A 25,670-nucleotide genomic window follows, 5' to 3' on the forward strand; every position below is an offset into this window, starting at 1 on the left:
GCGATCTACGTCAGAGTGGCTGACCATCCACAGATATTTCTGCAGCATTGTTGGTAGTGCGGCCAGAACGATTTGTGATGCTCTCGACCGTGGCAGTGTGACGCACAGTTAGATTTCCAGTTTAGTCCCATTAATTCCCATGTATTCCCGTTAACTCCCATGGAAAGTTTCCAGTCTTGAAAATACCCAGAATTTTGCAACCCTTTTCTGTGCTGTGATGAACCCCATAGTGAATACAAAAATCTGAATTGCTGTTGTGCTTTGTTTGGTTACCAGCATTCTTTAAAATAGTTTCTTTGGCGTTTATTTCATGTTTTTTTTAAGAAAGTCATACAGGTTTGGAATTTTCCATCTGTGTGAATTATGTTCCATGTTTATGCATGTTTTTCTAGGATTGTGTGTTGCAGTACCACTCTGTGTATTGATGGAAGTGTACTGAGTTTTAATCTGAAGTAGCAGTCTTTCATTGAGATGTCTGGCCAGCTCAGCAGCACACATCAGTAAGTGTTCTCCACCGGTGCTTTTGGAGAGACTCCATTCAGAGGAATGCAGACCACAGGTTTCCCCAAAGTTTCTCATTGATTCACCTCACTCCTGTGATACTAGGGCTGTCAAAATGGCTGAAAAAAGTTTAAAATGCATAATTTCAGATATGGTGAAGAAAAGCTTTTGGCTTCTCTCCTGAGGGGGCATCGAGCAAAGTATTACTAATGCATGTTATAGTGAATAATATTTAAAATAATGTTTATAATTATAGTTAAGTTGCTTAAACAACTGTAAACGAAACAGCATCATGTGTGCATGCATAGTTTAATACAAAGGGCGGAAAGCCAATCACACAGAATACATTTTTCAGTTAAAAACATGGGAGGCAGTGGGATAGGGGAAAACACACTATAAAGTCTAGAGATGTGTTTTCAAAAAGTTGAACTTACATTAATTTTACATGGCTTTCTAAACATGCGGCTCTCTTGTGCAAGACGCGAGCACAACGGTTATAGAAGAAGACCCACTTAAGCCCCTTTCACACTGCACGTATGACCCACAATATTCCCGTAACATTGCCTGGTCGCCTTCTGTGTGAAAGCAACCACGTCCCGGAATTGATTACCGAATTGAACCCGGGTCGGGGACCTAGTAACATTGCGGTAATCGATCCGGAACGAGCGCTGTGTGAACAAAAGCCAGATCTAATTCTGTATCGAAGTGATGACGCGCGTTATCGCGCGACTCTTTTACCGGCTGTTTTGAAGGAAGATCAACATTCGCGACGAAAACATATGTGCAAACTGTAATGAAGCAGAGATCAGTTAGTTCCTCACTTTCCGCGCTGACGCAGAGATCGTTTGCTTGCTTCAGTTAAAGTATAACGTGCCAAGCGTTGTCGACTCGTACATTACACGTCACGCGCTGATGTCACGTGTCGTTACGGGATCTTCAAGGGTTGTGTGTGAAAGCACGCACATATACGGGGTCATCCCTGGCAGTGTGAAAGTGCCAAATCTAGCGACCAGGGAACAATTACAGGAACACTTTACCCCTGTATTTGCCGGAATGGCAGTGTGAAAGGGGCTTTAGTGATGGGAAGTTTGGTTCTTTTCCGTGAACCGGTTCTTTCGGACAGTTCGATTCAGTAAACCAGTTGAAAAGACCGGTTCTTTTACGCCCGGCGTAATGACGTCATTGGTGATGACGTGATGACATCAATTCTATCAACATTCAAATATATAAAGTCAGTAATCATAACTTTAGTCAATTAAAACCTCACAATCATGAAAAGTTTACAATTAAGTTTTGTAACAATGCGCCCAAATACAGTTAACAGCAATAATGTGCATACGAGGATTTAAGTCTTAAAGTTATAAAGTAAATAAATTAGGTGTCATCAACACTCAAACCATGATCCACTTACTACACATAATTTAAAATTTAAATAAACGTACGTTTCGACAGATTGCCCTTCAATCAAGCCCTTGGTTTACCCGCGCTCATAACATTAGCACAGAATCAGTTCAGAATCAATCACCAAAAGAATCAGTTTGGTTCAGTTCTGCTTCACGCCGAATCATGTATACGCAGTATCATCATCTCCTCGGTTCTCAAATTGGATGCGAATTGGACGTGTTCAGATCATCAATGTACTGGTTATCCGAAAACCGATGCAACCGGTTCTTGACTCAAGAACGAGAACCACTCCAGATCTGGCTCTGCTCTGTGTTCATCTTCAAATTCGAATTATTTTTGACAGCACTACTATATACATAATAGCTGTATCGTCATGATCGTCACGATCAGGTCAACACAGAGAAGAATAGAAATTCTACATTGAAAAAAAAAAAAAACTTGGTTCTGAAAAAAATATCGTTGCATCCCTAACGGACTTTGATTTGATCTGATATTCAATGCCAGATGCTCTGCCTTCTGTGACCCTGCTGATGCCTTCAGCTGTCAACATCTGAAAAGAGATGGCATTTATCCGTGTGCATTTGGAAGTATTAAGGAGTGTTTGGTACTGCTTTCCCACTTTGGGAAGTCTGTCTCTTCTCTCTCTGGGAATATTTACTCATGCTCAGACTAAAAAGCTAATGCTTTTCCAAGGACATGCTGTACACAGATTCATGCCCTGCCTGGACTGGCACGGCCTCCATGGCCTCCAAAACATGGATCTGAACTGTAAATTATGCATTTTACAGTTTAATATGGCACTATAGACATTGCCCAACCCGGCTCATATGGTATTAATTATATTTGTGCAGGTCTTTAAATTTGATCTTAAAAATCCTGCAGAAACTCTGTTTGTATCTATGCAACACACAAGGTCCCCTTGGCTTCCTCTGAACTAACACATGATCATTGCATTGCTGATAAAACCATATAAGTGAACTGTTAAATATTAACTACTTTCACTGAGATGATTGTTTCCTGTGATAATCTCTGAGGTTAGTTGTACTAAGTGCGCTCAAAAGGCCTCGTTTCCTGCAGTTTTTGTCTTGAATGTCTGGTTGACGGAGCTCAAAATCTTTGTGTCTTTTTATTTATTTTTATTTTTTTGTAAATTTGGTTGACAACCGTAAACTTAACCACTTTATTTTGTCAGATGTCTGCTTTTAATGGTTAAGTTTACAGATTTGCACATAAACAATGGATGATCATCACAGTTTGATTAAAGTGAAAGTGATTCAATTCTGTGAATGCGAATGCATTTTAATCGTATTAACCTAAAACTTGTGGAAAGCATTCAAATGCTTTGTACAACATTGAGTTTTAATGATTTTGCTTTGCTTTGGTTTTGCTTGCATATTGAATACTAGAGATAGAGACTGGATTAAAGAAGTTTTGCTGGAGCGCCAGAATGCATTCTAGATCATTGGGAATCTTTTAGAGCAGACTTTAGTTTAATTAGACTGCCGGAGGAGAAGAGAGAGACTCGTGATGCACTCTTTTAGCTGAATAGTCATGTATTAGTTTATTTTTATAGCCCATGTTAGTGATGGTGGTCATGATTAGTCTGCAGCGTATTCGATGATAGCAAGCGTGGACGGATTGCATCCAAACTTTTTTTTACTTTTCACCAGAATCAAGAAATATATCAAGTTTTCTTTAACCCAATGATCTTATACCACAAACAGAATCCACGTTTTCCCATCACAATTAAACATTTAAAATATGCTAATATCTCACTGTTTTATAGCCTGACCATCAGTATAACCACATTGATGTAAACATAGCACAGCTTTATTCTTGAATTCATCTAAAAATTGGCGCGTAGTGAATTCAGATATCTGCAAAGATCTCCAGAAGAGACGGAAGATGTGATGCAACTCTGTGGATCGTTGTTCACATGCAGCTCCAAACTAAAATGATGTCAATGCAAAAGCAGATACTCATACTTTTCATGCAGAAAAAGTTGAAGAATGATGAAGAAATACAGTGCACATACTGAAAAAACAATACAAATATTGTTAATATAATTATAATTGTATTATACTGATGTAATATTTAAGTGGTAATGTAAGTAGTAATTATAAGCAGTAATAATTGTTATTACTACTACTACTACTAATATTCACATAAATATTTATAGTAAAATAAATTATTAAACAATTAAACATTGGTTCCGCATATTGTTATTGGATCTGTAGTGGTCATAAAAGCAATATTGCACAATTACTTTAAATCATTTGTAATATTTAGCATGCCAGAAAAATATTTTTTAATGTAATAACTTTCTCTGTGATATAGTTATGTTAGCGAAGGATTTTTTTTTTTTTGCACAATGTAGTAATACGTCATGCATTCATTCTGAATTGCTTTTGGTGCTTTCATTGCAAGCTATTTTTATGTTATGGTTAATATGTTTGCATAACAGATAACACTGTGGTTTCAACGCAATGCAATTGTGAGTGAAATGATCACACTTATAGAGCCTGGTATTTTAGTTTGGCCTTAAACCCTCCTTCAGTGTGTGTGTGTGTGTGTGTGTGTGTGTCTTCTGAGAACAGTAAGTCTGAATGTGGTCATATGACTGTGGACCGTGCTTACAGGGTCTAAGCGCTTGGTTCCTTGAGCTGTTTCATATGCCGTGTAGTTTATTTCTGCATGACCTTTGACCTCGTGTCTGTGTGGTTTTTGTCTCTGCAGCCCAGAATGTGACGGTGGAGGAGATTCTCAATGCCTACAGACAAGCATGCCAGAAGCTCAACTGCAAACCAATCCCTAAAGTGCTCAAACAGATCCAGGTAACACACACATGTATTCATGTAGTCTCTCACATCTGCAGAAACATCACAAACATCATGAGGATTCTTCAGTCCTTCATTCAAGGCTATTAATGCGACGCAAATATTCATCTGAAAACAGTTTTTGAGGACTGAAATCATGACTGAAACACAACGTTAATTAATGTTTCTCCGATGGCATGTTTTATCTGTGTTAACAGCTTTAGCAGGTAAACATGTCAGCTCTGTCCAGGCTTGGACTGGATTGATAATATTGATTCCTTGAATTAAATCAATCTTTCTTTGTCTACACTGGTTTCCAACAATGCGTAAACAAAACTTAGAAGCTTTGCACAGTTCACAACTCTCAAATTTAGTCAATTTTATAACTAAATTCAAGCAATAATTGTGATTTTGATGATCTTCAGTGTGACAAAGTGTAGATTCGAGCGAAATGCATGTACCTCCAGAAAGCCATTCACTATTTATAAACTCGTTAGTCAGCTAGAAGTAATTAACTCTAGAGGAGCATTTTGTTAAATACATGCACTATGTTACATATTCATTCGATTTCGATTTTTACTTTTTTGTTTTTATTTTAATGTCTTAATGTGTTTCAATAAAATCAGTAGTGAAAGCAAGTTTTTGTTTCATCCACTGTTTTTATTTTTTAGCAACAAATCGGTGTGGAAATATAATTATATAAATGCATATAGTATAATAAATATGTGCTATTTAAATGTTTATATATTTGAGTGTTGATTATTTAATATATTAAAGGGATAATCCATCCCAAAATGGGTGTAGTAACTCTTTAAATATTTAAAATATTTTTTATATTCAATTGTTTAAAACCAAAAAAATAGTTTTTTATTGCCTTATGGCTCACTTAATGAAAACCTCTTTAAGACAGCGCTGTAAACATATCATTCTGAGCCAACAAACGTTCACGGCTTCCTGTCCACACACACACACACACACACACACACACACACACACAGAGTTCCCAAATTTGACTCTGGGATTTGCATATAGTGTTTTATTGGTTTGGTTAGAGCTCAACCAGAGCGTGGCTGTTTTCTGTCAGTAAACATTGAACTGTATGACTTCCTGTAACAGGGCTTCATGATTAATCAAAATGAATCATGATTAAGCAGAAGCTGTGAATGTCATGTGCATCTCGTCAGTGAAGCATGGTTCTGTGATCAGGAGTAAATTCTTTGACATTTTGATAAGCATGAAAAAAAAAATCTTTTGATTTTTGTCGTTATATTAAATGTATAAAAACATACAGTATGTGATTTACTGGTATCAACTCAAATTTGAGTCTGTTGTTTTTGTCGGATGTTTTGATAGTCATGACTCATTTCCAAAGTTTGGTTCCCGTACAAAAACTATGCATTTTGAGAATTGAATCATCTCATCATGGGTCAGACAGACCTATATACATTATGAGGGTCAGAAAGTAGACTAGATCAGTTTTCATTTGATCCCAAGTTAAAAATGCATGAAAGATTTGAGGTGAGACTCGGCAGGTGTTATAAGGAGCAGTTTCTCCCATCTGCCATTGTAACTGAGTCACTGTAAACAGACGGACGGAGAGAAATCATCTCATCATGGCCTGATGTTTGCACAGAGATGCCAGCTAACACCACAATCCCTCACCAACCAGCTCTCCTCCCTCTCTTTTGTGTTACCCATCTGTTGCTTTTCCACTCCTTTTAATTTTCTCTACAAGTGTACTGTTTTTGTGCCGTGTGTAACCTGTAGTTATGCAGAAAGGCATCAGTCTGTTGAACCCTTCCAAGGGCATGATGGTACATTTCCACTGGGAGTCCCCAGGGCAGAAAATAGCCAGTCATTACTGTGTGTGTGTGTGTGTGTGTGTGTGTGTGCGTGTGTTTTTCCACCATCTCAGTCCGTGCTTGGGCTCCTCTCCTAATTGCTAAGTCACCCTTGTAAAAATGACTTCACAAACAGGACTTTAAAAGAAATTTGCTGAAAAAGGAGGAGAGAGAGAGAGAGAGAGAGACTAAGAAGATTAATGCTCTTTTTAGGTCCGTTTACTTTGCAGAGATTATATATATCATAATGTTAAATATGTATGGAGTGTGTGTGTGTGTGTGTTATCCTAGTGCAGTTCCCAGGTCTAAATGATAGTAGACTTGTTTATTTTAAAATGTTATGTTAGAGGAATAATGGTGTTTGATGTTTTATAATGATTGTAGTGTGTTTTTGGGTTCGTTATATTTCTGAAGATAATTTCTCAGGAATTTGGTAATTTTTAAAACTTGCTATTTGCAGCACTATGCATCTTATTGTACTGATTTCACAGATTTAAAAAAAAAAAAGTGCAGGGTTGGGGGTTCGATTCCCCTGGGAACACGTGATAGGTAAAAATTGATAGCCTGAATGCACTAAGTTGCTTTGTATAAAAGCGTCTGTTAAATGCATAAATGTAATATATAAAGCAATCAATTAAAGTTTTAGTTTTTATGTAAGTCTGTTAAAAGCATTAAAATGTAACATCAACAAACAAAATGTGGTAATAATAGAAAAATGGACAGATGTTTCTGAGAACTTAAACTTTATTTCTATCCATAGATATATTTGCGCTCTAGTTACCTGTCCCTCATGTGATCGTAAGACCCACAAAACAGTTTTAGACTAAAATTGGCCTTAAATCTATGCTGTCTTTAAAATATGTGCAACAAAGTACATTAGGAAACAAAAAGCATATTTAAAACATGACCAGCTTTTAAGAAAAAAACAAAAAACATAATATATATATTGCTTGTAATTTTCTGCTATATTATCACCAAATCTAGGATGATTTTTTTCTTTATTATAATTTTATTTTATTTTTTTGGTTAACTCATTTTCTTTCAATCTGCACAAGTTTTGATTTTCTTTGTGGAGCTGATTGATTAAAGGCCTCATTGATCTGAGCTCCTCAGCTTTTAAGTAAAAAAAAAAAAAAAAAAAAGCATCATATGTGGATAATTGTTAATGTTCACCCAAAAACTGCATGCAGAAGCTCATGATCCCTCAGGTACAAAAAGAAATGCAAAACCTGTGCTAACTGAAAGAAAACGAATCGATGAAAGCGGTTAAGCCAATATTTGGTTAATTGAGTCTTAGTCCTGTGTCAAATGTAACTTTCAATTTTTAATCATATTTAGTAAACTTGTCATGTTTAAGCTTTAGTCTAGTTTTATTCAGTAGAAACGTACATATTGTCATATTTTTGTCTTACTGTATAATGGTTAAATTGATGTATTATTTCTTCAGAAGTTGTTCTTTCACCAATAAGCACAAATCAATAGAATATTGAATCGCATGCATTATTTATTTCATCAAATTTAACGTTAGTGTACAGATTTATAACAGGATATCTATTAGAGGCTTTAGACTTTAGATATATACACTCGCCCTCTCTTCGTTAAAACTGGTGTAACAAAAACCTACTCTATTAGATATTATAACAGAGAATTGGTGAGTACAGACGGCAGCATGTGGCTTGTGTAACAGCAGAAACACAAGGCTCATTGAAGTCACATTAGAAAAGCTCACGGCAGCGTTAAATGTCAGGTTGCTGACTCTGAATGCTTCTTACTCTTTGCTGATCAGAGAACAAGTCTCGGGCCGCTGGCCCACGGTGTTTCACAGCACAGACATCAGTGTTTACACAGCCTTCAAAGCTATGAATTCAGCATTTATACTGGCATACTTTCAGCTCTTAGTCCATTTGTTTAAGTGTGTTGGGTAATCAGGAGACATGTTTCAACACACACACAGTGTATTTATTGATTCTTATGTCTCTAGGTGGAGGTTTACAATTTTTAGAGTTTGGTAGTTATTTTTAAACCACTTGTCATTGCACACACACTTTGTTATTTAGGGTTATATTAATGACCTACCTCTCTGATAATATTCATCTCTCAATAGCTAACTCTCTCTTTATTTTTTCCATAGGACTTAAAAGACCTGACACAGCGAAACGAGTGCCTAGATCTCAAAGGTGAGCAGTGTTCGGTGTTTGCGGTCATTAAAAGCTCAGGGAGTTTTAAAATTGTATATAAGATGCATTTAATTGATCAAAAGTGACAGAAATGCTATTAATAATGGTACAAAATATAACAAAAGTTCTTTGAATCCTGAAAAATAAAGTGTATCACAGTTTCCACAAAATATTGTGCAGCACAACTGTGTTCGACACTGATAATAATCAGAAATGTTTCTTGAGCAGTAAATCTTCTAGAGGTGTGAACCTACACTGGTCTCACGGTTCGGTTCGATTACGATTATCAAGTCATCGATTCAGTTCGATTCGATTATCTCGATGCATCACGATGCATTGATGATGCACTGCATCCTTATTTTTCAATTTTGCTTCACATGTATACAATTTTGTCAATAAATACAAGCAGTCAGATATATGAACTGAACCTTTAATTTTACCTGAAACACGCTTCTTGAATGTATCAAACATCAAATAAAACTCAAGTCTAGGCACAGAAGACAACAGCAGCATTAGATTAGAACACACAAATGTAAGTACTAAAAGTGCATAATGCAGGGAGTGTACTTAAATACTTATATAGTGTAGTGTACTTTCTTGTAAAACAACATTTAAATATTGACAAATGTATAAACATGAAATAAAATTACAAACCAAAATAAACAAGAGGCAAAACCTAATTCAATATAATCAATATACAAAAAACTAAATCTGCACTTCAGCAGTGTTTCGGATTCTGCCCAAAAGCCTGGAGAGCGCGCCCACTTTAAGCGCGCGCTGGGATGCCAGATTCAGCGTATGCGCGAAGCATGTTACGTGAGGGAATTTTCCGAATTGAGCTGCAGCGATCATGTTCTACGCATTATCTGTTACAAGCACTACATCCTTATGTGATAGCTGCCATTCATCCACGACACGAGACATTAGCTCTGCCAGATGAGCACCCGTGTGAGACTAATAAACGGCTCTCGTTTGCAGCACATGAGACAAAATCTTCCAGTCATCGCTAATGTAATGTGCCGTTTTCCACTACAGAAAAGGGCCGTATATCCTTTGCAATAGAAGATGACACTGCTCTGTTAATTATCTGCCCTCTCACTGAGTTTGGCGGCAACGTTGATATAAGTTGATCAATTTTTGGCTGAGCTGAGCTGGATCCAAAATGGCACTGACAGGCGTTTGCAGCTCGAGGTGAAAACGACTGACGTGGTTTCTCATGTTGGTGGTATTACCCCCTGCATATTTATTTTTGCGTGACATGATTTGCACACAGCGTGTGTCTTGTCAAGGTCGGGCTTACCGTGTTGTTGATAAAAGCCGAAATGTGCCCAAATGTCGGCTTTTAAAGTGGTTGGAGCATTTTTTTATTGCACGCTCAGGCGTTTTGCCTCCCTCTGCCATTGTATGCCGCGACTAAGCACGCGGTGCTGACGTCAGAAATGCATCAGTAGGCTACATTATAACCGGTTATGGGCTATTACTGAACCGAAACCGAATCGTCCTCGTCTGCATCGCGATGCACCGTAGAAACGATTAATTTTGACACCCCTAAAATCTTCATATTTTCATGATTTCTGAAGATCATGTGACACTGAAGACTGGAGGAATGATGCTGAAAATACAGCGGAGCATCACAGGATTAAATTAGATTTTACAATATAATTGTAATTGTAATAATATTTTTTAAAAATATTTAAAATATTTAAAATTTTACCAACCACAAAATGTTGAGTTTTATGAATATATGCATTTAATGGGCTCCGAACAGTTAAGTCATGGAGATGTAATGTAAATGCATTGAGTTTCATTCAGTCTCATGCACATACGCTCACACGCTGGTTCTCCGTTGAGTTCAGCCTGCTGAGACTGGTTTGTGTAGTTAATGTGTGTGTGTCCATAGACAAGCTGATCTCACCATCAGATGAATCCAGTTAACTGTAAATCAGAAGGTAGCAGAGAATTCATCACTATGTGTTTGACTTTGATCTGTGCTTTTACCAAATAAAGTGCTATGAAGAGCCGTATCAGTGCAGATGTTAAATCAAATATCTCTGTCTTTATCTCTCTCTCTGTGTTTTCCTCAGGAGAGAAGCTGGACTATAAATCATGTGAATCTCTGGAGGAGATCTTTAAGAGGGTGCAGTTTAAAGTGGTGGATCTGGAACAGACAAACTTAGACGAGGATGTGAGTGCTGCTCTTTTTTGACCTCGTTCATCCAGATTTATGAACGCAGGGTCATTGTTGTTCTTTCCATCTCGAAGACTGCATGTGCTTCTGTTATGGCCAGTGCGGCGCTCTGATTTTGTTATTTAATGAAAATACTTGTCATATGTTTAGTGTGTTTGGTTGAGGCATGTGTTTCTGTGTGTGGACTATGTGTGTGCTGTTCTGAAACGGTTTGTGTTTGTCCAACATAAACACAGATACCAGGAGCTCTGGAGAATAATAAGTTACTTAAGGTCGCTCTTGGCATATGCTAACTGTGATTAATTTAATGCAATAATCTAGCTGTAAGTCATAATTTGGGTGGTTCTCAGCATCTTGCATATGTATAAACACAACTTAAGGGAGTGTCATGGAAAACTGGATTTTTTTTTTTTTTTTTTTGAAATAAATAAAAGATATACCAGGGCTTGACAATAAGGACTGCCCGATGGCCCGGGGCCAGCTTTAAAGACATTTGGGTCGGTAGACGGATTTGTAATTTGCCTGATCGGGCCACTGCAGCGTCGTCGTAATTTGCATGTGTTTTTAAGAATTAATTAAAAAATTAAAGCGATTAAATAGCATTTAAAAATCATTATTAAAATGCAGTGGTTGCCTCTCATGTACTTGTAGTTCAAAATCACAGTGTGTGTGTGTGTGTGTGTGTGTGTGTTTATTCCTATTTCTGTCCCATCACTAGTTTTAGATTCTAATCCCATCATATTTAATGCACATTAAATTACACTATAAATTTTGCTGATAAGTGTTTATCTACTCCATGCCTTCCGTCATCTGATTGCCATTTTATAGTTTTTAATTTCGAATTACTTTGTTAAATATATTTACATATGTACCATGATGTTTTCAGTTTTATATGTATAACCCCCCCCCCCCCCCCATCCATCTGTTGTCATGGTAACTCCGGTTGTCTGCACGTGTTTGTGTTGTGCATCTCGTTTGTAAGCTCCAGAGTCGGCACAAAACAGACGGTTATTAATTCTGAAATGCTGTGCAGAATGAAGAGTGTTTCTTTCTCTCTCTCAGGGAGCGTCTGCTTTGTTCGATATGATCGAGTACTATGAATCCGCCACTCATCTCAACATCTCCAGCAACAAGCACATCGGCACACGCGGCTGGCAGGCCGCCGCTCACATGATGAGGAAGGTGAGGCTTGAGTTACGCTCAGTTCACACTTTACTGACGAGCTGATCTCCTCATGTGTGTGTGTGTGTGTGTGTGTGTGTGTGTGTGTCCAGACGAGCTCTCTGCAGTACCTGGACGCCCGTAACTCCCCGCTGCTGGATCATTCGGCTCCGTTCGTGGCCAGAGCGCTGCGGATCAGCGGCAGTCTGACCGTCCTGCACCTGGAGAACACCTGCCTCTCCGGACGACCGCTCATGCTGCTCGGTAATTAATGAATAAAAACACTCTGGACATTAATCCTTTGAATCCTGCTCTATCATATGTAATGCACATTACGAACGGCTTTATTTTAAGGTGTCCTTGTTACAGTATATATGTGTATGTGACCCTGGAGCACAAAAGCAGTCTTAAGTCTCTGGGGTATATTTTTAGCAACAGCATTTTAAACCATCTTCTCTGAATAAATTGTGAATGCAGCAATTTAACGGCTGTTTGTTTCACAGCCACAGCCCTAAAGATGAACATGAATGTCAGAGAGCTGTATTTGGCCGAAAACAAGCTGAACGGTCTGCAGGATTCGGCTCAGTTGGGGAATCTGCTGAAGTTTAACTACAACATCCAGAATCTGGACCTGAGACACAATCAAATACTGGACTCAGGTGTGACCTCTTGCTGTTAATGGGATCCTACTTCAGTAGTGTCTGAACCTGTTCTTCAACCCGCTGTGTTTGCGTCCGCTCGTTTCCTCAGGGTTGGCGTATATATGTGAGGGTCTGAAGGAGCAGAGGAAGGGTTTGGTGACTCTGGTGCTCTGGAACAACCAGCTCACACACAGTGGCATGGGATACCTGGCCGCCGCTTTGGTAAACACACACACAAGTTTCCATTAGCAAATCCACATCCTTAGTGCTTTTATTAATGGATTTTGTCCCAGGGCTACTCACACTAACTATTCGTTTGTAACAAGTGTGTAAACCTGAAAGACATAGGGGTAACACTTCTTTTTAATGTGTCGCTGTTACAGTGGAATACTATAAGTACTAAGTAATATTAATTAAAGGCATTAGGGTTGCACGCAATTATGCATAATTTATCGTTATTACTAAAGTAATTATGCAACATGTAACAAGGAAGCTACATAGTAGAAATATAATTGCTTAAATGCTTGAAAATAAGGGTCATAATAGGGCTGTATCTAACCATTGTTTTTCTAATAAAAGACTAATCTATTTGGACGATTGTTCAACTATTCTGGTTATTTGTCCAAATTGTCCATTTACAACCAATTTTTGACAGAAAATAATTTTATATATATGTATAATTGTTTTAGCCTTAGTTTAGTCTGTGCTGCTATGAGGGGCCGTACAAGCCATAATTCATTCTGGCACTCTCACACACATACATTCTCCATTCACATACATATACACACATATATATGTATATAGAATGTATGTATGTAAGAGAAGACTGTATGTATGTGCGAGAGAGAGTATAGTTGAAACGGAAGGCAGGTTAGGTGCGATCAGACTCACAGTGACAGGTCTTGATCAGGATGGCGGAGGTAGATGATGCAGCCGCAGAAGTATTTCAGCAAGCTATATCTGGGTTTTAAAAAAATACATAAATAAATATTATCTTCGTGAAAAGGTTGCATGGCCTCGTCATTTGAGCGAGTTGTGATTGAGGATGCGAACTTAGCCTCAGTCATGTTGCCAGATAGACGTATTATAAGCGTCCAAGGATTTTCTTTTTTTTTTTTTTTTTAGGAAGTGAATTAAGTGGGAGGCAGCAAGTTAGGGACAGCGATATCTTTATATTATTTAAATAACTCAAGACTCATTGTGGTTTATTTATTTTTAGATTTTTATTTACTTATTTATTCAATTGCACAGCTCTGCGTGCAGCAATAACTCAGTGCTAGACTACTGTTCTATAAGCGCCACCTGCTGTCAGAGATTGAATTAGCAGTTTCATCGGAATCAGAAAGCGCTTTATTGCCAAGTGTTTACACACAGAAGAAATTTCGTCAGGAGCTTCCAGTACAGAAAGTACAAACATAGTGCAAACACACACACATATAATTAAGGAAATAAAACTAATAATAATAAATAGTAATAATAAAATATTAATTCAGCCCATCTGATGTTTTTGTTTTGTGCACTTGCTTCATGTTGCATATATTGTTTGTTTGTTTGCTCAAGGTTAGTTTGGCCAGTAACAGAGCAAAATAAACATTTAATAAATGTAAAAACGAAGAAAAAGAATAAGAACTAAATAAATTGGCAATGAGAATGGGAATCGGCTCATTTGATTGTAAAATAAATAAAATCCTTATCAGTGCATCCTTAACTGGAATAGTTAGGCCTGAAAAAGAATGGTTTATTTTAGTTTTATCTTTGAACTATTGTACCTATTTGTGAAAAATGGTTATTATTTATTACAATACAATGTTACAGTCAACAATTAAATAAGTCTTATTGATTGATTGATTGATTGATTGATTGATTGTGGCAAGTCCTGTGAAAATTTTTCCAGGGCAAGTAAAAAAAATAAACCACTGGCCAAACTGGACCAGTTGAAAACTTATTTAGCATTAAGCCCTGTTAATACAATCAAAATCAGTGTCTTAACACTTGTACACAGATCTGTAAAACACATAGGTGGCATAATGATATGCTCAAGTTAAAAACTTAAAATATGTACTTGAAAAGAAAAAAGGATGACTTTGAATAGCATAACTGTAAAATTGTGAGGAAGAGCTGATCAGGTCTTGCACATGTATTACCTGGTCTGAGAATGACTTCCTGCTTAAACAGGAAGAAATGGATACCAAAAAAGATAGAAGTAAATGTATGTGAATGGAGAATGTATGTGTGTGAGAGTGCCAGAATGAATTATGGCTTGTACGGCCCCTCATATGCTGCTGTGGGTTTAAAGCGTTGTCTGCCCTTGTATTCACACCCCTCACAGAAGAAAACACTGCTTGTCTTTTAATTAATGCACTTTCAACTCTTTATCATTTTAGTCAATGCACTTTCAGTTTCTTCTTCCGCCTCTCTGTGCTTGTTCCGATCCCTCTCTTTCGCTCTCTGTTTCTGTAGCCGTTCACTCAGAGCTTGGAAACACTGAACCTCGGTCATAACGCAGTGGGGAACGAAGGAGTGCACAAACTAAAAGACGGACTCATAGCAAACCGCTCCATCCTCAGGCTGGGTCTGGTCTCCACCAAAGTCACCTGTGAAGGTAACAATGAATTAGATGATGAGTTTTGGGCTTATGTTAAGAGTGTTTGAATGTGTAGATGACCGGTGTGTTTGTTCGTGTGATAGGAGCGGTGGCTATCGCTGAGTTCATCGCTGAGAGTCCGAGGATCCTCCGGCTGGACATGCGTGAGAATGAGATCAAGACCGGAGGCCTCATGGCTCTCTCGCTCGCCTTTAAAGTCAACACATCGCTGCTCCGACTCGACCTGGACCGAGAGCCCAAGAAAGAGACGGTGAGTGCTTGTTAAAGGGGAAAGATTTAACTTAATGGAAGTAGAACTGTCTGTATTTAAAGCTAAAACAGTGTAAGATGTAGTAAGTTCTGTCTAAAACCAATTTTAAACTATATTGCATTCTTCATGTACAGATATACAGGTATATATTGCTGTTTATTTCAGTATAGTGTTATATCAGTGCAAATATATTCAAATTAAATGTACTATGCTGCCAAATTTAAATGGGGAAAAAAGTTTGGGGTCTGTAAGATTTTATTTCTTTTTTATAATCCTGAAAAAATAAAGTGCATCACAGTTTCCACAAAAACATGAAGCAGCACAACTGTTTTCAACATTGATAATAATCAGAATAATCATAAAATCAGCATATTTTCATGATTTCTGAAGATCATGTGACACTGAAGACTGGAGGAATGATGCTGAAAATACAGCGGAGCATCACAGAAATAAATTAGACTTTAACAGATTATTTTCAGTTGTAGAAACATTTTACAATATTATAGTTTTGACTGTATATTGGATCAAATAAATGCAGTTTGTATATATTCACTTACTACACTTAATTATATACCACAGATGCATCTTTTACCTTATTATTGCATAACTATGCTAAATCTTTGTCTCTGGCTGCTCTCCCAGCTGAAGTGCTTCATTGAGACACAACGCGCCCTGCTGTCAGACATTCAGAACGGCTGCAAGAGGAACTTCATCCTGGCCAAAGAGAAGGAGGAGACGGAGCAGAAGATGAGGCAGTCAATCTCAATAGCCGAAATCGCCATGGAGGACCAGACTCAAGAGGATGAAGATGCATCTGCTGAGAAAAGCGAAGAAGAAAACTCTGCCAATCAGAGAGACGCAACCAATGATGGCAGTGCATCTGAGAGCCAAGAGGACAACGGTCAAAAACCGTCACTGCAAGACGACTCTGACTCGGATACAGAGGATGAGGATGCAGCCGAGGAGCCGAAAGCTTCTGCGAACACCACATCTCCCATAGAGATTCCTGGAATAAACGCCTGTAAGGCCGTGCCCTCGATATCTCCTCTACCGGGATCTCCAGTGACCGAAGCTAGCACTGTCCCCAAACCCCCATCGTCTCCTAGCCGCTGCTTTTCAGTGTCTAGTCCCGGCAGAGGACACAAAATCTTTATGGTAACCCGTGTGGAAAGCCCTCCAGAGCAGCAACAGATGACTGTATTGGCACAAGGCGTAAGCGAGGGGGCAGCAGAGAGCCAAACATGCACACAAACTAATATAAAAGCACCTTTAGATGCACCTTCACAAGTGCACGAGCAGAACCCAACAGCATCTGAGCTCAGCGCGTTAACATCAGAAACATCACCTGCACCTGTAGAACCGCTCAACACATCCATGTCTTCACTCGCGGAGAAGCAGGAGAAGCTGAAGGAGTCTCAAACTTCAAAAAGCCAGGATCAGACTCAGTTAAAGCAACAGTTGACTGTAAATACAAACACACAAAAAACACAAGAGACGCTAAATGTGGGCGAGAAGAACCAGACGTTCTGTTCCCACACCGAGTCTAGTCCCATCCAAACAGGACAATCCCAGGATGAGACGCTAAGCCAATGTCCAGAACAGCTGCAGGAAGTTCGTCCAGTTGGTAACGGAGAGAAACCAGTGCAATCTAGTGAGCAGCAACAGGTGGAGGTCACAGCAGGTCACGAAGCCCTCGGTGAGGAGGAAGCGGGATCTCCTGACGAAGGTCATCCCACTAGGAGCACAGGAGCAGTGCTGCCCAACGGACTGAAGACAGAATTTGCCTTTCACCTGCTCGAACCCAAGGGACCCAAGCCAGCCAGCTGTATCATGGAGCATGGTGAGTTACGCTGGATTACCTCATGTTCAGCTGCATCCTTCCACAATATTGAAGCACATTTATTTAGATTAATTTACATTGTTCCTAAAACCTGTTTACACCAATTCTGATGCGACTGAAATATTCCCAGTAGGACTGTCATGATCCCTTGATTAAATACGAGCACTTGATTATAAATAATCCTCGATTGCCGTTTGCAGAATACTGGCCGTGGCACATCCCATGGACGAGAATCCATTAAAATCATTATTAGACCGTTTTCTAACCCTTTAACTGTCACCCCGTCCTGTATACGGGGACGCCTACGTTTACTTCACTATATTACAATCATATCTAATCTAATCTTGACAAACTATATATCGTTGGAAAGATTTAAGACTCCCAAATATATATTTTTACCAATGTTTTTTGTTGAAAATTATGTAGAAAAGTAATAGTTTAATTTATGACGGAGTGCACCCTCAAAAAACTAAATTATAACAGGTGTTTTGACGTTTGTTCAAAAAAAAAAAAAAAGACTTCTTCGTTGCCTTTTTCTCTATAACATTTTAGAAATCTTTTTTGAAAACTTAAAATCTCAAAATTCATCCTTTAAAACCCATTTTAAAATCATACATTGCATTACCATGAAAATGGTACATCAATATCAAGTTACAAAATATTTTCATTCATGAATTATAAAAATTTAGGTTTGAATCGTGCACTATAAAGTCTGTTAAAAATGTGAGTGACAGTTAAGGGGCTAAGGCTACATAATTTTTTATTTATTTTTTAATCATAATAAAGTATAGTGCTAATTACAAAAGCTGCGACTCAATTAAATAGGCGAAATACATGTGCTGCGGATTTAAAATGTGCTTTAGTTGGATGCGTGCAGGTTACGTGCATCTCAGATCGGCTCCGACTCCACAGTAAACGCTGCTCCACACAAAGATCATTTACATGCTCTGATATGTTCATATGTTCATCTGGGAGCAATGTGCACCCATTCTGTCAGATTTATAAGGTAAATCATTTATAAACCTTCGCCAGCACAAAATAATACACCATTAGCTTTCCAAACATGCGACTGTTCATTGCGACCCCAAAAAAAAGTTTGTTTGATGTCCACACATTCTTGTTCAAGAAATTACAGCGGCTGTATTATTTCTATCATAAAGAAGTAGCCAAATATTAATTAAACTCAATATTAAGCAAGGATTAGATTGTGTTGTAAAGTGTAAAAGCGTAGGCATTTGATATAGTGCATAATGTACAAAATTTATGATTAGATTGTTTTATTTCATTATGTATTTAAACTGTTTGTTCAATAAAACCATATGATTACTTGCTTTTGATATTTCATTTTATTTATTATCACCTCATTGCTATTATACATGTTTTTTAAGTCGTTTTGAAGTCTATGGTTCACTAAGCTTTTAATTACCACAAAAGAAAATTACTCGATTAATCAATCAATAGTTGTCTGATCATGAAAATAATTGTTAGTGACAGCCCTAATTCCCAGACAATATTATGTTTTGTATGAATAACTTCTTTAAACATTTTGAGACTGACTTCACTGAAAGATATTCTATCAACATGCAGTCATGTTTATTTAAAAAAATTATTCAGTGTAAGAAATAGTCTTTCTGAGTGATTCATGGCTCATTTTCTATAAGAAAATATCATTTATTACTTAATAAATTTAAAAATGGACATCACTTGAAGGAATAACAACATGCAGTTCGTAAAGTGAGTTATGATTATTCAGAAACATTGGTTCATAGTTCATTATTTGAAGATACAACAGCCTGATTCAATCCAATAAAGTCTTTGAGTGATTCATGAACTAGCTCATGTTCTCTATATGATTTATTTTTTTAAATTACTTGCAGTTTCGTAAATTTAATGACACATTTCATTTCAAGACTGATATCAAGTATCGATAACATGCAGTAACACCTGAATTTCTGAGTGATTCATGGAAGGAAACAGTAATTTAGTATTAAATAAATCTGTCTACTGTACACTCACTTGATTTCAAAGCAGACTTCACTGAAAGTAATAATAACTTTCAGTTTATATAGCGACTTATGTTTATTCCGAGAAGTTAAATCATTTGAAGATTCCTTCAAACCAGTAACACATGAATTTGTAATAAAATTGAGTTTGCTCATAAACTATTCATTCAGTGCATGATTTAAAACAACAACACTTACATTTTAGTCTCTCTGGGTTATTATTGACACATATGCTCATTACTGATTTCTGGTGAATCAGACAATGCTGGTCAGGTTGTGTTTTTGCGTGCAGCTTGTGAACACAATTAAAGAGAAAGAAGGGTTTTCTTACTATTTATGCCTGTTTACACCAAGACTAATGTTAGGTGTGATAAACATTTAAAATCTCTGTGCTGAACATTTGTGTGGGTTTGAACAGGTGTTTATTATATATACAACTCATATTCTGAGCTCAAACGCTGGTGAAATATACTGAGCTGTGCACAGGACTTTATGAATCTAGTGAAAGCACAAAGACTATATGTGATTTGTGTGTGTGTGTGTGTGTGTGTGTGTGTGTGTGTGTCAGTGAGCGTGACAGCAGAGCTGAGCTGCGGGCAGGATTTAGAGGAGCTTCTCCTTGAAGCCAGTCTGGACACCAGCAGAGATGCACCGTAATGCTGTAACCAAGGTAATGCAAGGAGATTCCCATGTTTATGAAGGAATTCCTGGAATAATAATCAAGCAATGTGCTTTTAAGTAAGTCTGGTAGTTTAAGTTAACCTGTCTTTGTCTCTTCTCAGGATCCACACGCGCAGGGAGAATCAGACGGGCCGGTTTGTTCTCGCCACATGCCATCCGCTTATATTCCTCGGGTCTTTTCCGCACATTTTCCAAGTGTTGCAAAAGAACACAGAGGACTCTAACCAGTGTCCAGCTTTTATTGAAATTAGAAGAAATCTCTTCTGCGATTTAAACGTTTGCCGTGAAGTTATACGTTCACCGTTACCAAAGACGCACACGCAGAGAAACACACACACACACTTGCTAACCGGTGACTTTCTTCTGTTCATCCCTGTTATGCTGTTGACTGTGGCGCGTCGCCCCCTGGTGGACTGGAGGTTATAATGCAGTACAGAGACTCGCTGGCTGGAACACGATAATCGTCAAGCAGACGGACGTTACTGCGAGTCTCTGTGTGCGTTTTTCGTTATCAGTGTCTCAATAACACACAAAAAAGACTTGCACCAAAGCGAAATCTGCTTTCCGTTCATTCCTGCTGCACAGGAATTTAGTCGAAACCCATTTCACCAGGTTCGCTTCATCAGCCGGCACTTCTGAAAGCATCTGATACGTGTGAATGTGTGGAACAATCTGAATGATTCGGAGATCTACGTTTCTCGACGAATGAATGAATTGTACAATTTTCACTCTCTCTAAACACTCATTCTGTCTTCCTTCGGTAAAACCCTGTGTGTCACCATACGTTCCCATATGAAGACACGAAGGACACGTTTACCTTTTTTCAGCTCTTTATTCTGGCTGCTTTGCTGAATCAGTTTGTATTTATTTCAAACAACCCGAGTCTGCTGTGTGATTTTTTTTTTTTTTTGTGTTTTTTCTTTTCCTCATGTTCCCCATCTTTTTTTAAGCTATTGTTGTGGGATTTCCCCCCTTTGGTGTATATTTTCAGATCTATAAAGAGAAAATATTAAGTTTAAGGTTTTCCTATTTTGATTGGTGGGGGTTTGGGAAAGGGGCGGGGCACTGTGTATTTCTATCAAGCTCTGGAAGAGTATATTATGTAAATCAGTTGTGTGTTTGAGAGTGAAGTAGTGCCGGAGCACAAGACTTCATGAAGAAAACACTACTGCCGCTGGAGACACTAGAGACTACACTTTACCTCGAGAGACGCTGCCATCGTCAGACTAATGTGTGATTCTAGGACAAACGAGAAATCGAGGCTTGAGCCGATCAGTGTAGTACTTCCCACCATTCATCTGTGGTTGTGCTTTTCAGTTTCTCTCTCTTTTAACGTCTGGTTGATGTCGACTCAGACGTCTGTCTGCCAGGGTTCAGAGAAGCTTTGCCTCTACGTCCAGATTGTCTTTGACCTTGAAATCATCATTTCTGTGCTGCCCACCAATCCGGTGTTTTCGTTATGCTTTATTTTTAGTCATTTTTAAAATTACCTGTTAAATTAATCCAACTGTACTGGTAAAAACAAAGAGATGTGTATGGCTTTTCCCTCTCAAATAAATGCATGTAATGACAAAAGGAGCATGTGTGGCCATGTTTTATCAACAGTTGGTTTTGTCACCATTCAGAAACAAATTAAAAGTGACTTTATCCACCTTATTTTTAACGTAAGAGTGGACTTTTTTAGCAAGGCTTTCTAGTTATTTTCAGCTTTCTAGCTATTTTGCAAACTGTAATCATAAACACACATTTGTAGCACTTCTGCACTTTATTTTTCTAGTTATGTACCAGTACACTGCAAAAAAATATTTTTCAAAGTTGTAAATAAGAGATATTGAGTATCTTTTACAAGAAAATACGAATTAAGCTTTCCACATGTAATTCAATGTTACCATTTCTTTGAAAATTTTTCTACATCAAACTTTTTTCAGTGTAATCGGTTTAATTTTCAATCGGAATCAGAAGTGCTTTATTATCAAGTATGTTTACACACACAAGGAATCTGACTTGATCAGGATCTTACAGAAAGTACAGCATAGTGCAGACATAGGAATAACACAGTAGGGATGTAATATAAAAAAGAAAAACAAAACATTAAATGTACTATATATACAGAAATGGAAGTATAGGAAAATTGTAATTGTTTAGTTAAATTTACAGGTATTTTATTAGTGTGCAGATATGTTGTTTACAAAGTATGTAGTTTAATATAAATATGTCAGATAACTTAATTTTGATGGACAATGGTTAATTATGAAGATTAATTTTTCAGGTTAAAAACTGTTCTTGTGCCTGGCTGTTCTGGTGGTCAGTGCTCTGTAGCGCCGACCAGAAGGCAACCGTTGGAAGAGAGAGTGGGCTGTGCGTAAGGGGTCCAAGGGGAATAATATATATATATATATATATATACAGTATTGTTCAAAATAATAGCAGTACAATGTGACTAACCAGAATAATCAAGGTTTTTAGTATATTTTTTATTGCTACGTGGCAAACAAGTTACCAGTAGGTTCAGTAGATTGTCAGAAAACAAACAAGACCCAGCATTCATGATATGCACGCTCTTAAGGCTGTGCAATTGGGCAATTAGTTGAAAGGGGTGTGTTCAAAAAAATAGCAGTGTCTACCTTGGACTGTACAAACTCAAAACTATTTTGTACAAACATTTTTTTTTTCTGGGATTTAGCAATCCTGTGAATCACTAAACTAATATTTAGTTGTATGACCACAGTTTTTTAAAACTGCTTGACATCTGTGTGGCATGGAGTCAACCAACTTGTGGCACCTCTCAGCTGTTATTCCACTCCATGATTCTTTAACAACATTCCACAATTCATTCACATTTCTTGGTTTTGCTTCAGAAACAGCATTTTTGATATCACCCCACAAGTTCTCAATTGGATTAAGGTCTGGAGATTGGGCTGGCCACTCCATAACATTAATTTTGTTGGTTTGGAACCAAGACTTTGCCCGTTTACTAGTGTGTTTTGGGTCATTGTCTTGTTGAAACAACCATTTCAAGGGCATGTCCTCTTCAGCATAGGGCAACATGACCTCTTCAAGTATTTTAACATATGCAAACTGATCCATGATCCCTGGTATGCGATAAATAGGCCCAACACCATAGTAGGAGAAACATGCCCATATCATGATGCTTGCACCTCCATGCTTCACTGTCTTCACTGTGTACTGTGGCTTGAATTCAGAGTTTGGGGGTCGTCTCACAAACTGCCTGTGGCCCTTGGACCCAAAAAGAACAATTTTACTCTCATCAGTCCACAAAATGTTCCTCCATTTCTCTTTAGGCCAGTTGATGTGTTCTTTGGCAAATTGTAACCTCTTCTGCACATGCCTTTTTTTTTAACAGAGGGACTTTGCGGGGGATTCTTGAAAATAGATTAGCTTCACACAGACGTCTTCTAACTGTCACAGTACTTACAGGTAACTCCAGACTGTCTTTGATCATCCTGGAGGTGATCATTGGCTGAGCCTTTGTCATTCTGGTTATTCTTCTATCCATTTTGATGGTTGTCTTCCGTTTTCTTCCACGTCTCTCTGGTTTTGCTCTCCATTTTAAGGCATTGGAGATCATTTTAGCTGAACAGCCTATCATTTTTTGCACCTCTTTATAGGTTTTCCCCTCTCTAATTAACTTTTTAATCAAAGTACGCTGTTCTTCTGAACAATGTCTTGAACGACCCATTTTCCTCAGCTTTCAAATGCATGTTCAACAAGTGTTGGCTTCATCCTTAAATAGGGGCCACCTGATTCACACCTGTTTCTTCACAAAATTGATGACCTCAGTGATTGAATGCCACACTGCTATTTTTTTGAACACAACCCTTTCAACTAATTCAACTAATTGCCCAATTGCACAGCCTTAAGAGCATGCATATCATGAATGCTGGGTCTCATTTGTTTTCTGAGAATCTACTGAACCTACTGGTAACTTGTTTGCCACATAGCAATAAAAAAATATACGAAAAACCTTGATTATTCTGGTTAGTCACATTGTACTGCTATTATTTTGAACAATACTGTATATATATATATATATATATATATATATATATATATATATATATATATATATATATATATATATATATATTTAGCCCTTTTCCTCACTCTGGAGATGCAAACATATTGGAGGCTGGGCAGAGGTGCACCAATAATGCTTTCATTAGTCCTGACTGTCCGCTGTAGTCTCTTGATATCTGATTAGTTAGCTGAACCAAACTAGACAGTTAGGGATGAACACAGGACGGACTCAGTGATGGACTCAGTATCTGTTACAGCAGCTCCTGTGGTAGGTTGAATTTTCTGAGCTGATGAAGGAAGTACAACCTCTGCTTGGCCTTTTTTTTGCAATAAAGTCTATGTGAGTGTCCAACTTAAGGTCCTGAGATATGGTTGAGCCCAGGAACCTGAATGACTCCACTGCAGCTACAGTGCTGTTCATGATGGTGAGTGGGGGAAGAGCAGGGGGTTTCTCCTGAAGTCCACAATCTCCTCCACTGTTTTGAGCGTGTTAAGCTTCAGGTTGTTAAGACTGCACCAGACAGCCAGCTCTTAAACCTCTAAAAGGCTGATGACCGTAGAGTCGTCTGTAAACTTCAGGAGCTTTACTGAGGGGTCTTAAGATGTGCAGAGAGAGAAAAGCAGTGGGGAGAGCACACAGCCCTGGGGGACGCCAGTGCTGAAGGTGATAGTCCTGAATGTGAGTTTGCCCAACCTCACTAGCTGCTGCCTGTCTGTCAGGAAGCTGGTGATCCACTGACAGATGGAGGTGGGCACGGAGAGCTGTGTGAGTTTGTCTGAGAGCAGGTCAGGCATGATGGTATTAAAGGCCGAACTGAAGTCCACAAATAAGATCCTTGTGTAATTCCCAGATCTGTCGAGGTGTTGCAGAATGTAATGCAGTCCCCTGTTGACTGCATCATCCACAGACCTGTTTGCTCTGTAGGCGACCTGGAGAGGATCCAGCAATGGTCCAGTGGTGTCCTTCAGGTAGGCCAAGACCAGTCTCTCAAGTGACTTCAGACGTGAGAGCGACAGGTCTGCAGTCCTTAAGTCCAGTGATTTTGACTTTTTAGGGACCGGAATGATGGAGCGTTTCAAGCAACCGGGAACTACACAGTTCCCATGATCTGTTGAAGATCTGTGTAAAGATGGGGGCCAGTTGGTCAGCACAGACTGGGTGCTTTCACACTAGCACTTTTGGTGCACACCCGGGTTCGATTGACATCAGAGTTCGGTTTGTTTGCTGTCTTCCAAACTCGGGTGCGCACCCACGAACCATACCCGAGTCCGCTTAAAAATGGTGGTCCAGGGTGGACGGTTCATGTGAACTCCGCTACGGTTCGCTGCTGATGTGAACGCAATCGTAACAAATTGCGGAAGTGAACCGCTATTAATGACGTATTATTTAATGAAAAAGTGTGTTTGTGTGTGTGTTTCATTCACTTTCCTGATGAGCTTGACTGACGTGCTGCAAGCAGAGAGCTGTATGTCTAATTTCTGTTCGCCTTCAGCATGCTTTAGAGCATTTGCAGTAAATTCATG

At 38.4% G+C, this 25,670-nt stretch overlaps 1 protein-coding gene across 2 annotated transcripts in view; it reads left to right on the forward strand.

Moving 5' to 3' along the window:
• The window catches only part of LOC127934327 (protein phosphatase 1 regulatory subunit 37), a 33,324-nt gene extending 11,641 nt beyond the window's left edge, over positions 1 to 21,683 (forward strand). For both annotated transcript variants that reach the window (XM_052531631.1, XM_052531632.1), the window contains 12 exons: positions 4,642 to 4,739; positions 8,694 to 8,739; positions 10,824 to 10,924; positions 11,990 to 12,109; positions 12,202 to 12,352; positions 12,592 to 12,747; positions 12,839 to 12,951; positions 15,190 to 15,331; positions 15,418 to 15,584; positions 16,227 to 17,424; positions 19,996 to 20,097; positions 20,210 to 21,683. In XM_052531631.1, the coding sequence (XP_052387591.1) occupies positions 4,642 to 4,739; positions 8,694 to 8,739; positions 10,824 to 10,924; positions 11,990 to 12,109; positions 12,202 to 12,352; positions 12,592 to 12,747; positions 12,839 to 12,951; positions 15,190 to 15,331; positions 15,418 to 15,584; positions 16,227 to 17,424; positions 19,996 to 20,084 (2,381 nt within the window). In that variant the 3' untranslated portion in view covers positions 20,085 to 20,097; positions 20,210 to 21,683. The remainder of the gene's footprint in view (positions 1 to 4,641; positions 4,740 to 8,693; positions 8,740 to 10,823; positions 10,925 to 11,989; positions 12,110 to 12,201; positions 12,353 to 12,591; positions 12,748 to 12,838; positions 12,952 to 15,189; positions 15,332 to 15,417; positions 15,585 to 16,226; positions 17,425 to 19,995; positions 20,098 to 20,209) is intronic.
• Positions 21,684 to 25,670: the final 3,987 nt, after the last annotated feature.

Source organism: Carassius gibelio, chromosome A18 (assembly GCF_023724105.1).
Source record: "Carassius gibelio isolate Cgi1373 ecotype wild population from Czech Republic chromosome A18, carGib1.2-hapl.c, whole genome shotgun sequence".
Classification (NCBI taxonomy): Eukaryota; Metazoa; Chordata; class Actinopteri; order Cypriniformes; family Cyprinidae; genus Carassius; species Carassius gibelio.